At 51.3% G+C, this 12,220-nt stretch overlaps 1 protein-coding gene across 1 annotated transcript in view; it reads left to right on the forward strand.

Moving 5' to 3' along the window:
* Positions 1-12,220, forward strand: part of LOC143426498 (uncharacterized) — a 68,624-nt gene that overhangs the window by 46,535 nt on the left and 9,869 nt on the right. Inside the window, exon 3 of the mRNA XM_076900012.1 lies at positions 9,596-9,726. Within this exon, the coding sequence (XP_076756127.1) occupies positions 9,596-9,726 (131 nt within the window). The remainder of the gene's footprint in view (positions 1-9,595; positions 9,727-12,220) is intronic.

The following is a 12,220-nucleotide window of genomic DNA, read 5'->3' on the forward strand; positions in this document are numbered from 1 at the left end:
AGCGGACGTCGAGGCGTTAAAGAAGGGATCCTTGTCAAAGCGGACGTGGTTCGAGCGAGAAATAATTATGCCGCTCGCGAATCGCATAATTGTATGCAGTCGCGGGCGCACCGGGTTCTCGCGTGGGTGGATTCGCTAAATTTCAATCTGCCTCGGCCGGTGCGATGCACGTCAGCCGAATCGTCATGGGACGACGGGCCGCGTGACGTCGCGACGCGTGTGGTCCTTTTCGGTTTATTAAGTCCACCCTCGACGAGGCGGCCCCGCGGGCGCCACCGAGCCGCGCCTCTACAAAGAACAACACGGAGAAGGGTGAAACGGGATTAATGTATTAATAAAATTACCGTTCCACCTTCTCCCCTTCGTCCCTGGATAAATCACGCCGCGTTCTCTGCTTCGGGAATAGAGTATAAAAATTTCAACGTACGACCGTGAATCATTTGGCCACGAAAATTGAGGATTACATCGGGAAGGGTTCGAAAGGGGGATTAATATTACGATTCTTTACCGTGGCGATTTAAATAAAAAGAACAGGTTCCAGCAAAAAGGAAGGGGAGATTGGCTCCGTTTCCCTTTTCGTCGCTCTCTGCGCGCGGTGCACCACTAATTGCGCAAGAATATCTCCAGGGGTTGGGGGAAAGGGAGTCGTGAAGCGCGGACGGAATAGCCTCGGAGCGGTTAATCGGCTCGTAAAACGTCCTTTTTCGCGGGCGAGCCACATTCAATTACCATTTTTTCCCATTGCATCGGAATTTACGACGGCCCCCAATTAATACGACGATTATTCGTAAATTTTCTCGCGCTTACGCTATTCTTTATCCAACAGCGCCGGCCGTGCCGCGTACGTCGGCCGAGTTTATTATCTACGCACACCGAGGCACGCCGCTAATTTCGAAGCCACGCCGTGTCTAATTATTATTAATGCCCGGCGAGGGGTTTATCGACTACAATTTAATCGCGCTTCGACTATGCCCGTTTATCCCTCCGCTGCGCCGGTTCCCCGTTACGTCCTTCCTTCCTTTCGACCTTCCTTCCTACCTTCCATCGTCCCCTTTCTCCCATTCGTTACCTCGTGTCCGCGTCCTTCTTCGCCGGGGTGGAGAACCGTTTCGTCTGGCGAGCTTTGATTTATGGCGTCACGCTGCTTAGAACAATTTGTCATGGCGGTGTCGTCGAAGGAAGCCTTGTCGCCCTGCGCCCCGACAAGCCTCGCGACTCAAAAGCCCGGCTGTTCGTATCCTACGCTCGACCGCGCTCACAATCAGATCGTGCGCGAAAACCGATGGCAAATTGCCGGATTCTGACGTCTTCCTTGTACCGGCTGCGACCGAGCCGACTATTTCGAGCACGGGACTGCATCCTCGGGTACTTTGAATACGTGGGTGGGCACACGAGAGATATTACACCCGCCAGTTGCCTCTAATTGAGTTTAAACGCCCAGTATTTTTCATCGAAAGCCGCGAGACGTCCTCGCTTCTCCCTCGATATTATACACTGGATTAGGATTAGCTGGACAAATTGACTTGCTCGTTTTGCGACGCCAACACAGTCCAACCACGACACTTTGAAGAGCAACCCTCCTCGCGTTCGCCGGTAGAGATGGTAACATTTAAGAAAAGGTTTGCCCGCGCGTTATTAATTACTCCGTGCACCGTGGTAGGCGAAATAATTAGGTACGTAAATTCGCACCTCCGTTCCGAAAAGTATTAAAATAACCCGATCCACGATCGATCGACGAGATCATACGGAAAAATTATAGTTCCTGCCATTGAACGGGGCAATTTCATCGGTACCGAACGGTCGAACTCCGGGTATCGATGGTAGAAATTATCAAGGGGGGGTAAATTGTATCAGCAACCGTAAAGGTTCCTGGTCGCGGCTCTCTCCGTGGAAGGGCTCGTTTGTGGGGCTTTCGGAGTTTATGCGCGGCTGTTTACCACCCGGTAAATGTTATGCCCGAGTCATAACGTATATCTCGGAGGGCCCTGAGTCCCGTACGGGACGACCATTAGCCGCATTCAATCACCATTACACGCTCGCGCGCTTTCTGCGCCTGCTTGCCCCTTAAATTCTGGCCTCCGCCGACAAAAATATCGCCGAGGACGAGCCACGAGGACGACAAAAGAGGATGGCGCGGCTCGACTAACCACGTGCTTGCCTTTTACGCCTCGGAATCGAATGCTGTGAATCATCTGCCTCGAGCCTGCGCCTTTTTCCCACCCTCGTGTCGAGAAACGATGAAATCGCGTGATTCCTGTATTCCGTCTGCCTACGAGTATACAGGATAGAGAGTAAACCCACCCCTTCTACTCGAGGACCTTAGTCACGACTCGCAGCGCGACAGTGCTCGCCACCATACCTCACGCCATCTCCTCGAAGCAGCAATCGGAATTTAAGACCCGTTCAGCGGACAGTTTCCCGAAAAATGGCAACGAACACGACGCACCCCGCATCCGAGGGCCGCGCGAAAGCGAGGCACGCCGGAATCCAACGGCGCGTTTACACGCGCGCTTCTTCGCAGGAATTACGACGCGGAAGAGGGGGCCCGCGTGATCCCGCCTAAATGATGGTTCGGCTGGGATGTTTCACGGGTAAGGAGGATTTATCCGTCGGTCGAGTGGTTTACGCGTTGTCGCCGCGGCCGTGGGACGCGCTCGCACCCCCCGTGCATCCGGCTCGAGCCTTCGAGGACTCACCCCGCGGCGTTATCGAAAAGTTTCTCTTTGTGGCCCTCAGCCGGGCCCATTAGGCCGCCCCCTTCCGCCTTCTTGCTCGCACGACCGCCGATCCTGGCTTTCGTGGAATATCGACCTGGTAAAAAGACGAGACACTTTAACCGCGAGACGAACAGCCGTATACCGTTACTACATCAATCTTCCGTAATGATGCAAAGCAGGGGCCCCGGGTACCCATCCCGCGATCGTTAACGGCTGCGTTTCCATTCGCATCAGCCCCGGACTTGTTTACATCCGCGCTCGATTAGCTTGATTAGCTGGGTATCAACCCAGGGTCCCACTCGGTGTAGTATGATTGTTCTCGGTCGGTTGTTTCGTTTTGCGAATCGGTTCGGAGATTGTTGAACTTTACGCTGTGGTTCTTTTGCGACCTCGGTACGGTGATTGATGCGTGGAAGAAAGGGGACTCGTTTTATGCAGTCCTTCGCGGCCGTGAACTCTCCTTTCGCGAGTAATTACGTTTATCCCGGGGTTACTCTGTATTCTACCGGATCGCAATTAACCAATTCGACGATAAAGTTGGTTTCAATGGATTTCCAGTGACGATCGTTACGATTTCTTCGCCAGTCTTGGGACTTTGTTCGATTGTACCTGCGATTTTCAGACTGTCTCCTCGAAACACCCCATCGTACAGAGATTCTAGCATCGCGCAAAGCATTCCGCGGCAAGTTCAGAAAAAGTTCAACCTCGCCGAGGGGCAGACCGTGGAAGCTCGAATCTGTTTAATTTCCCCTATCGGCGAACGGCGAGGGCAGCGAAAAATCTCGTTAAGACGAAACGCGTGAACAAATAAATAACATTTGGAGAGAAAGAAAGAAAGGAAGAAAGAAAGAGAGGAAGAAGGGAAGAGACCTCGGAGTCGGACTGGGCGGACGTTCACGAGCGGCCTGGTGGCGGTGGTTCGAGGGCGTTCGTTCGGGTAGGGGGCGAGAAGGAATAAGGCGGAGGAGGGCCCAGCGACCTCTGACCTCCCTGGGAACCGCCAGGCCCTCGAGAAAGAAGCCCGGGAATCCGGCGCGGACCCACCCGGCCGAAATATTTCCACGAGAGCCGATTCGACGCGACGTCGACCCGGAATCGGCTCGAAATCGGACGCTCCTATAACCGTGGCGTCGTTCGCGAATTAATTTGTCCCGAGCCTGCGCCGCGATACCGTCTCTCCCTTGACTCGATTGATACCCGATTGGACCACGAGGAACAGAGGCGGCGGCGGATGTGGCGGGCGATCGCGTTCGTTAAACGTTTCGTGACTGCCCGGGATAACTTTTCGACTCGCACCGCCGTGCGGTTCCGTTTCGTTCGCCCCTTTGTTTCTTTTCTTTTTTCTCTTTTTTCTTTTGTTCTTTGCTTTTGTTTTCATCGTCTCTTTTCTGGATAGCTCGCAAACGATCACGTAGCGCACGGCGATTTTATTGAGCAGAAAGTGCGGCTGGAATAATCGATTCGTGCGAGAAGCCGCGAGTCGGTGTTAATGAGTATTTCGGAGATTGAATCTCGCGAAATAAATCGCTGGGGTGTTTGAGATTAGTTCCGTTTGAGACAACGAAGATTTGTTCTGTTTTTCAAAGTCTGCCTTCCCTTTTAGAAAAAAAGAAATCGTAACTGTGCTTTGGAGGAATTTTTACTTTCGAACAGGAACGTGCAATCATCGAATTATTGAATCGAAGTTAATTAAAAAGCAACGACTCGCGTTTCTATCTCTTATTCAGAGGCCAATTATGTCCGCGCCACTCGGAGGGTTAATTATAACGTATCTAGCTCGTAGAGGACTCGCAGCGAGAAACGGACGAGGGGGACCTTTCATCGAACGCATTAATAATGATACACCATCGAAATTTCCCTCGCGCGATAGGACACTATCGACGCAGACTTCGAAAATCGACCGTGGGACAAAGTGAGCCGACCAGCGTACCAAAGAAAAAAAAAGATGGGGTGGGGGGAGGTAGAGAGTGGAAAAAAAAAGAGGAAAGGAGGGAACCTCACCTCGGGGAATTTCGAAAGGGTATCCCTCCCCCGTTTTTGTGAATCGTGATACCCGGCAATTACGTGGCGCAGTCACGGTGATTGGCTGGGTCGTTTTCGCGGGAAGCATGGACCAATCGAAGCACCGGTATGCCTCCTCTTTCTCTCTCTTTCTCTGTTCTCCTAGAGTACTTGCCGGCAACGAGCACGCTCCCGCCTTTAGTCTAGTCAGAGAGCTGCACCTGTGAGCGAACCTGTAGCGTGCACCTGCGACCCCGAAATCTAGCCAGCCGCGCGGTGCCCGCCGCGACCGTCTACCGGAATCGAGCGATCGCGATCCCGCGGATCGGCCGTGGATCTCGAGCGAATCGCGTTTCGAGCCGGCTGGCCCGCGGTCGAGGGAAGAACAACGGAGAAAACATCCTGGCTACGTCCGGGGTAATAACATCGGCGGACGTACGTACACAGTCGTCGGTGATCTCGCACGTGTCAGTGAACGCGAAGAGGAGCACCGTGCCGGAGAACGCTTTGTCGGCCTGAGAGGATGATCGAGTGCGCGATACGAACCTTCGATGAACAATAACAGGGTCACGTACAGTGCTCTTTCCGGTGTGGACGAACGATACCCAGGTGTGCCCAGCTATACACCCTATTTAATATCATCGACGAGGGAATTTCGTCTGGACCTGGTGCGTCGATTATCATCTACGAGCGAAGATACACTGGACGCCTTGGGTGCGACTCGAACCTGTGCCGGATAACGCGGTAACGGAGATATCGGGCGACAAGGAGGACGCGTCGAGCCGAGTTAACGACGTTAATAGAGAAAATCGTGGATGACTGTGCGGGCTTGGGCCCCGGTTACGCTGGTTACGCTCGATAATCAGAAATAAGATGGAAATGTAAAGAAGCCGGATGCTCGCCGCTTGAGGAGGCAAGAAAACGATGACACGGATCGAGCGGCATGGATCACCGTCACTGGCTCGTGACGATCCGCATTCGTGGATCCCAGCTGGCTGTTAACGACTTCGGATCGTGAGATCGCCCGATGATAAGATCGTACGATTCCGTGTTCTGTTATCGGGCCACCGCGCGGCCGGTGCCTCGTTAATCACCCGGCTCTGATTACCGGTTAAATGTTAATGAGTTTCCGCGGCGATCGTCGCGGACGGACTGTCGTCTAGGATCGAACGAAAGAACTAGAACAGGTAACGTACTTTTTTTCGTGCGCCGTCATGTCGATTGAGACGTCGCACGTCAGACAGGACGCGGGGGGAGGTGTAAGAAATCGGAGCGATCGCCGCGTTGCGTATATTTCGCCCCGCGAGCTATGCGGATCGGAGTCCTGCTGCGCGGCTCGCAAGAAACGATTTTCCATCCGATCTCCAACGTTCCACGTTCGTCCCTCGAGATCCGTTTCTTTCGAATTAGGACTCCTCGCGATCGATTCCAGAAACGCGAAAGTCGATCGTTCGATTCCGAGAAAATCGAGCGCTCGTTAAATTTCAGAGACTTTACGGAAAGTTGATCGGTGACCGGAACACCGAGCGTCTGCTCTCTCCAATCGGTGGATTAATCTTGAATCCTAGTTTATTAACTCTGTAGTTAACTCTGTGCATCCGGAAAGAATGCGCTTCCTCGTTTTGGTATAAGCGCGGAGTAATTGACTTTAAAATAGCGGGAAATCCTAGTGTATCCCTCCTTGGAGGATTCTTTGTCGAAGCAGTAATTGGTAAATAAAGTAGTCAGAGTGAAGCACGAGTTGCCACGATTAGGAACGAATGTTACTCAATTAAAATATAAGAAAGCAATTATCTCTGAATGGAAGAACTCTGAGGGAATAATTGGAAATCTTCGGGAGCGAGAACAACTAGCGAAGCGGTATAGAAATAAAGTAGTCCCATTAGATTAAACATTTATTCGAGTGGAATGCGGCATAACTATCCGGTGACAATCTCCGGCTCACTAACTCGCTGTCCAACGATTAGCCTGGTCCATTTAAATTTCTTCCCCTCTCTGGCGGGCTCGTAACTTCGATTTCTTAGCGGCGCGCGGCCACGGCCGGCTAATTGCATCGCGTGTCGGTTCTCCTTTTCCGGTATCCGCGGCGTGTCCCCCGAGCGGGGAACGCGAGCGAAGTGTACAAAGCGCAATGATCATAGATCGTCGCGGGCAAGCAAAAGCAAGCGCGGTGAGATTACGCGCGCTCCCGGAAGCCACGTGCACGCGCGCCGCGGTGCACGTGCTTGTAAATTCACGGCCGTTGGCTGGCCGTTGGCTGGCCGTTGGCTGGCCGCGGCGTTTCGCCCCGTATCGTTCGTACGGCCCGCGAAACGGCAGGAAGTTTGAGCAGTTCGCGCTCGTAACTCTCCCGCGGAGCCCCTGTCAAATTGCCACCCATTACGTTTTATGGCGGCGCGAAACGAGGGCTGCGCCTCTTCGTCGGACGCGTTACGCGCGCTAGGAATGTCCTGCGTCGCTCGAGATGGCGGTGGGACGAGGAAGGGATCCGAAACGGAGAGGAATAATTTTCTGCTTCTTATTATTTACTCGCTTTCAATTGCCTTTACCTTTGCTGTAACTGACGGTAATGCTACCTTCTTGGTTTAACTACTTTAACCGATGCTTTTTTAAGATCGAAGTGAAATGGGTCTGAAAGACTGGGACGCGTGGAAAAAGATGTTCTGATATATATTTCGTTGGTAACCTCCTTTGTATTCAGTCGCGAGACAGCTGCGCGCGTTCAAATTGGCCGCGAAACCCGTGAGATACGGCCGGCGGGAAATAAGTGGGTAGGAATGAGCGCGGCGGCGGCCCCGGTGCACAAATGCGATGAAGCTTTAGGGAATATTTTATTGCCTCTCGCGCGGGAATCGACGTAATTCACACTTTGACCATCGAACCGATAAATTTCCCGGCCGTGATCGATTCTGCTCTCGCCTCTGCGCGCCGGCCCGATCCCGTGGGAGCCTTTGGCATTCCACGAAGCGAGTAAACGAGTAAATTTGTAGGTAGAATCCGCGCCTCCTCGGCCCGCGATCGAATCCCATAAGTCACGTCTCGAATACAGTGTTTAACCTGCGAGCTTATCGTCGATCGTTATCCCCGCTTCAGGTTCCCAGTGTGTATAGGTGTGCTCGCGCGTCCGCATCGGGCTTAAATGTTTCGCGAGCCCCAATGAAAACCCGTAAAAGCGTTTCAATGATCCACCGTGAACGGTACTTACGTTTCCCTTCGGTTACGTTAATCATTTTATTTCTCTTGATAGATTCAGCGTGATTCTAATCGGGCGGTTCATTTAGGGTAGTCGTGGGGATGAAACTGTTGCGCTGGATGCTTGCAGCGCGCGTTAATATGGCTTTCAAATTGAAAGTTCGTATAGTTGTCGAGTTCTGGTAATTAGATGAATATTACGTGTAGACGATAAAAAATTCAAAGTACCTTAAGAGCCTGGAAATGCTTGATATGGAGTGAGAAAAGATGATGGTGGGTTAATGAAACCTATTCAATTATGCCATACATTACACCAGTTTTTTTCCACGGCCAGCTCCTTGAAATCCATTTGCGGGTTAAATTGGATAACCTGCACTTTGGGCCTCTGACAAACTGTTTCAATTACGAGACACACAACAATGTCCGTGGGTAATATCAGCCTAAACCTTCATGCTCCTCACGCACGGTCACCATTACAGGGGAGACTTCCGGCAATTATAAGATACACCCGAACATTGTACAAGAACTCAACTTGTCTCTATCACATTTTTGCCCTTTTAAAATTTCCTGATACGCGTGACGTTCCCATCCAATCTCATTCAATCTTCTTGTACAAAATTGGAAAAAATTCTTCCGCAAGGTTCCGTCGAAATTAAAAGAAAATTCCAAAATGAACCGAAGGTTCGTCAAAAATCTTTAAACAGCCATTTAAAATTCAGATATAAAAGAATCACTCTGTAATCTATTTCTTCGTCGAATTTGTTCAAAAGCGAGCACTGTCTAAAATTTGACACCAATTTCTCGTGGACGTTTAAATGGCGATCCGAGTACGCATCGCTCTAGTTGTTCTAGTTATCCTTGGAACGCTGGAAAACGGTACCGAGTAGCGGAGCCGCGACACGCCGGGCGATTTTCTAGCTCGTCGGATCGAGTTGTTTCCGATCGTCGGTTCGTTAAAACTGTTGAAAAGGATCGTCGCCATAACTGGTCGCCGGTTTGTAACGTGATTTCGCGTCCGACTGGCCGCGCGTTTCAGGCCGTAGCCTGGAAAATTAATAACCGCCTGCTCGAAACAGGATTCCGCCGGTGATCCACGGCTCCTAGACGGGAAATCCGAAGTCCGTAAGAGGAGACGGGGATCGCGATCGTTGGGAACACGCCTGTTGGATTATACGCCGCGTCGAACGGCCGCGGTTGCAAAAAGTGGTAGCGGCCAGTTTTGTCAGCCACGCTTCGATTGGCAAGTTGACGTTAAACAGCCGCCGCCGAGATGAACGATAGTGACAATTCTAATTAACCGGCCGGCCGATTCACTCGGCCCGTATTAATTACCGGCGCGTGCCACCGCCTCTGTATCGAACCTTCGATTCCACCTCGACAGCCATTTTCACGCGATAAACGTTTCATTGTCCAGCGTTAATAGCGATCGACAGTTCAAAACACTGTTGACAACGTGGAATCTTCGAAGACTTTGCCACGAAGCTTGAAAATCCTGCGGTTCAAGCGTGAAATTTCTGACTTGTGTAGATTCAAAGTTCGCGAATTGCATATTTGTTCGTTTTCCAGGATCCTCAAGCTTTCAGTTGGCAAGTTCTCAAACATTTCTTCTTTCCGTGATAGGAAAGTAATGAAAAGTGAGAGCAGAAGTGAGAGTAGAACTAACATCTCGTTCGGTGTGATTTAAGGAGACCTGAAGAGGCGGCACTCTTGGAGCAGCGAGGTCGACTACCAGCCGGCGGAAACGGAAGCGGTAGCGACGCCGGGCGAAGATCCCGCCGCCCCATCCTCGGACGAGGAGGACAGAATCTCGTACAAGGTACGGCACACGAACGTTCTAATCGTCCCGGTGAAAATCGGCTCGCGGAACACGTGCACTCGTCCACCCATCCGGGGTCCAATCGGTACCTCGCGCGGCTGGAAACCACAATGCGCCCCTTTGTTCCGCGAAATCACGACTACCCGGTCCCGTTCCGCGGAGTAATTAAGTGGCTCGGGGCGTGTACTCGCTTCAAATGGAATTACCCACCGCCGAAGTGAAACTTCTTCGTGGCATTTTTGCGAACGATCCGCGGGAATCGTTGCCGATCGGAACCGGAGCACCGATAATTGGCTTTTATGCGGTTCGAAACGTGGATCGAATTAGCGATCCTTAAGCAGAGCACGATTTTTTTATTTCACGCACGATCGGGCACCGTGCGTAATTGATACGCGCTCGCGTACACGGAATAGCGATTTGACTGGCCAACTCGTTCCTCTTTTTTTTATTTTTCCTCTTTTTATCTTGCAATCGTAGAAATCGTTTCGCTCGGACATACAGAGCCGAGCCGTTTGAAATATACTTCATTTACTTGGTGGATCCGACGAGAAGAGTTGCAGGATGGCATGCGCTGACCACGTACAACCGTTTCAGCTAATACTTTGCTAGATCCGAAAATCTCTTCCAATCAAACCCGCATTCCTCCCGCGGGGCTCCTTATCGAACACGCACAGCACTCGTGCTCGCGGCCTCCAATATATTTCCAGCCTTTAAAATTGAACGTTAAGGAAAAGCACTAAATTCCAGAGATTTTAGAATTCGTTTCTTATCTCGTTATTGGATCTGCTAGCGAACCTACCACGGGTTTCTTGTTTTTTACTCGGCATCGGCAACCTATAATTAACATTTTTGCCTCTTCTTTGAAGTTATCATCGCTACGCTAATTAAACGTGGTCGTCGAATCGCGGGTATTTATAAATTTATTTTCGAAAAATTTCGCAGAATGCGCGTACGCGGCACATAGGAAGGGAAAATGTTTATTTGAGCCGCGTTTGCAAAGGTACGAATTTACATGAACGTCCGTAGTGCCGCGGTCGTAAATTTTCGTCGCGTCTGAAAAAAGAAGTTGCGAAGAATCGTCGCGTTTACTCGCGAGTAGCATCGCCCTTGGGACTCGGATGATGCACGAGGGATGCATTGTCTCTGGGTAAGTTCACCACGCGACTACCACGGCTGGTTCCTGCAGTTGCAGTTGTCGTTAAAGCGAGCCGCTCAGGTTTTACGGTGCGCGTTGTCTGGCCGCAGTAGTAAAAGGAAATGCACCGTTGCGCCGCGGCCGTTACGCATGGACCGTCTCGCGAGCAATGATCCGCTCGTATATATAAAACGTAATTTTGGTTAAACGCCCGGAGCTTGTTCCGTGAACCCTTCGTCGTTCCCACCATTTTCATGGGAAAAGTGCTCCGGCTGGCCAGCTTCTTGTCCCGCTGAATCCTCGTAAAAAGTCCACCCCTCGCTCTCATTTTGTACTCGAAAGTTAAATACAATAATCGAAGTTCGCGTTGATTTTTTTATGGTACAGCTATCATTAAACATTAGAGATAAAGAACAGTAGAATTACGTTTGAGGCTTACGAATTCTCAAGCCTCGAACGCAATTTCATCCTCCACAATCAGTGCCCTCCACGATCATACGTATTCATCTCCAGCAAGAAGCTTCAGCGGGTAAAATGGTGACGGACTCCGTCGATCACTTTCATCCCTCCTAACGCCAATTAGAATACTTGCGCAGGGTGGCCCGGTTTTTCAGCCGCGTCCTCCGGCCAGCTCGGCTCGTAACGGCGAGGGAAGGCGCGGAATGGCGCGCGACCAAGAAAACCCGAAGGGAAGACGTACGGTCGACATAAACGGCGAACGCCTCGCGCTCGTTACACCAGGCTCTGCTAAAAATATCGCCGCGGAACGGCTCCGTGTTTCTGAACCCGCTTGCGATTTCCTCCGGCGGCCGCGACTTCTCCTCTTCTTCTGCCCGTTCTTCCGGCGGGTGCTGGCTACCGCCACCGCTCTTCGCGGAGGAGCGACCGCTTCCGAGAAAACCGGCGGATTTCTCGCCGCGCGAAATACGACTAGACGCACGAAGGTTTATGTAGATGCTTTGTCGGTGCGCCGGTCGTTCTTGGAACCACGCGAGGCCCCACTGTGGGAGGATCGATCCGCGATTGATCGATTGTTTCGCGGTGTCTCGTTTTAAGGGTGCAGCGATCGCGGCGTCGATCGGAGTCTGCTTCTGCCGTTACGCTCCTCGGAGAACTTTTCCGTTTAATGCGAAACATTTTTGCGAGATTGAAGGGATTTCGGTCTGACCCTTCGATTCCCACGGTTGTCATTTATCAACGAAGACAAATTCGAGGAAATAAGCAGCGCTATCGATATTTAACGAGATTTTAATCGAGGTTTAGCCAAGCGGTTGTAAGATTTTATGGATATGAGTAATAGACGTGGGATCTCTGTTACATCCAAATAATGATACTTGAACCAAGCCTAAATCTTTAGCT

The sequence above is a fragment of the Xylocopa sonorina genome, chromosome 8 (genome assembly GCF_050948175.1).
Source record: "Xylocopa sonorina isolate GNS202 chromosome 8, iyXylSono1_principal, whole genome shotgun sequence".
Taxonomy (NCBI): Eukaryota; Metazoa; Arthropoda; class Insecta; order Hymenoptera; family Apidae; genus Xylocopa; species Xylocopa sonorina.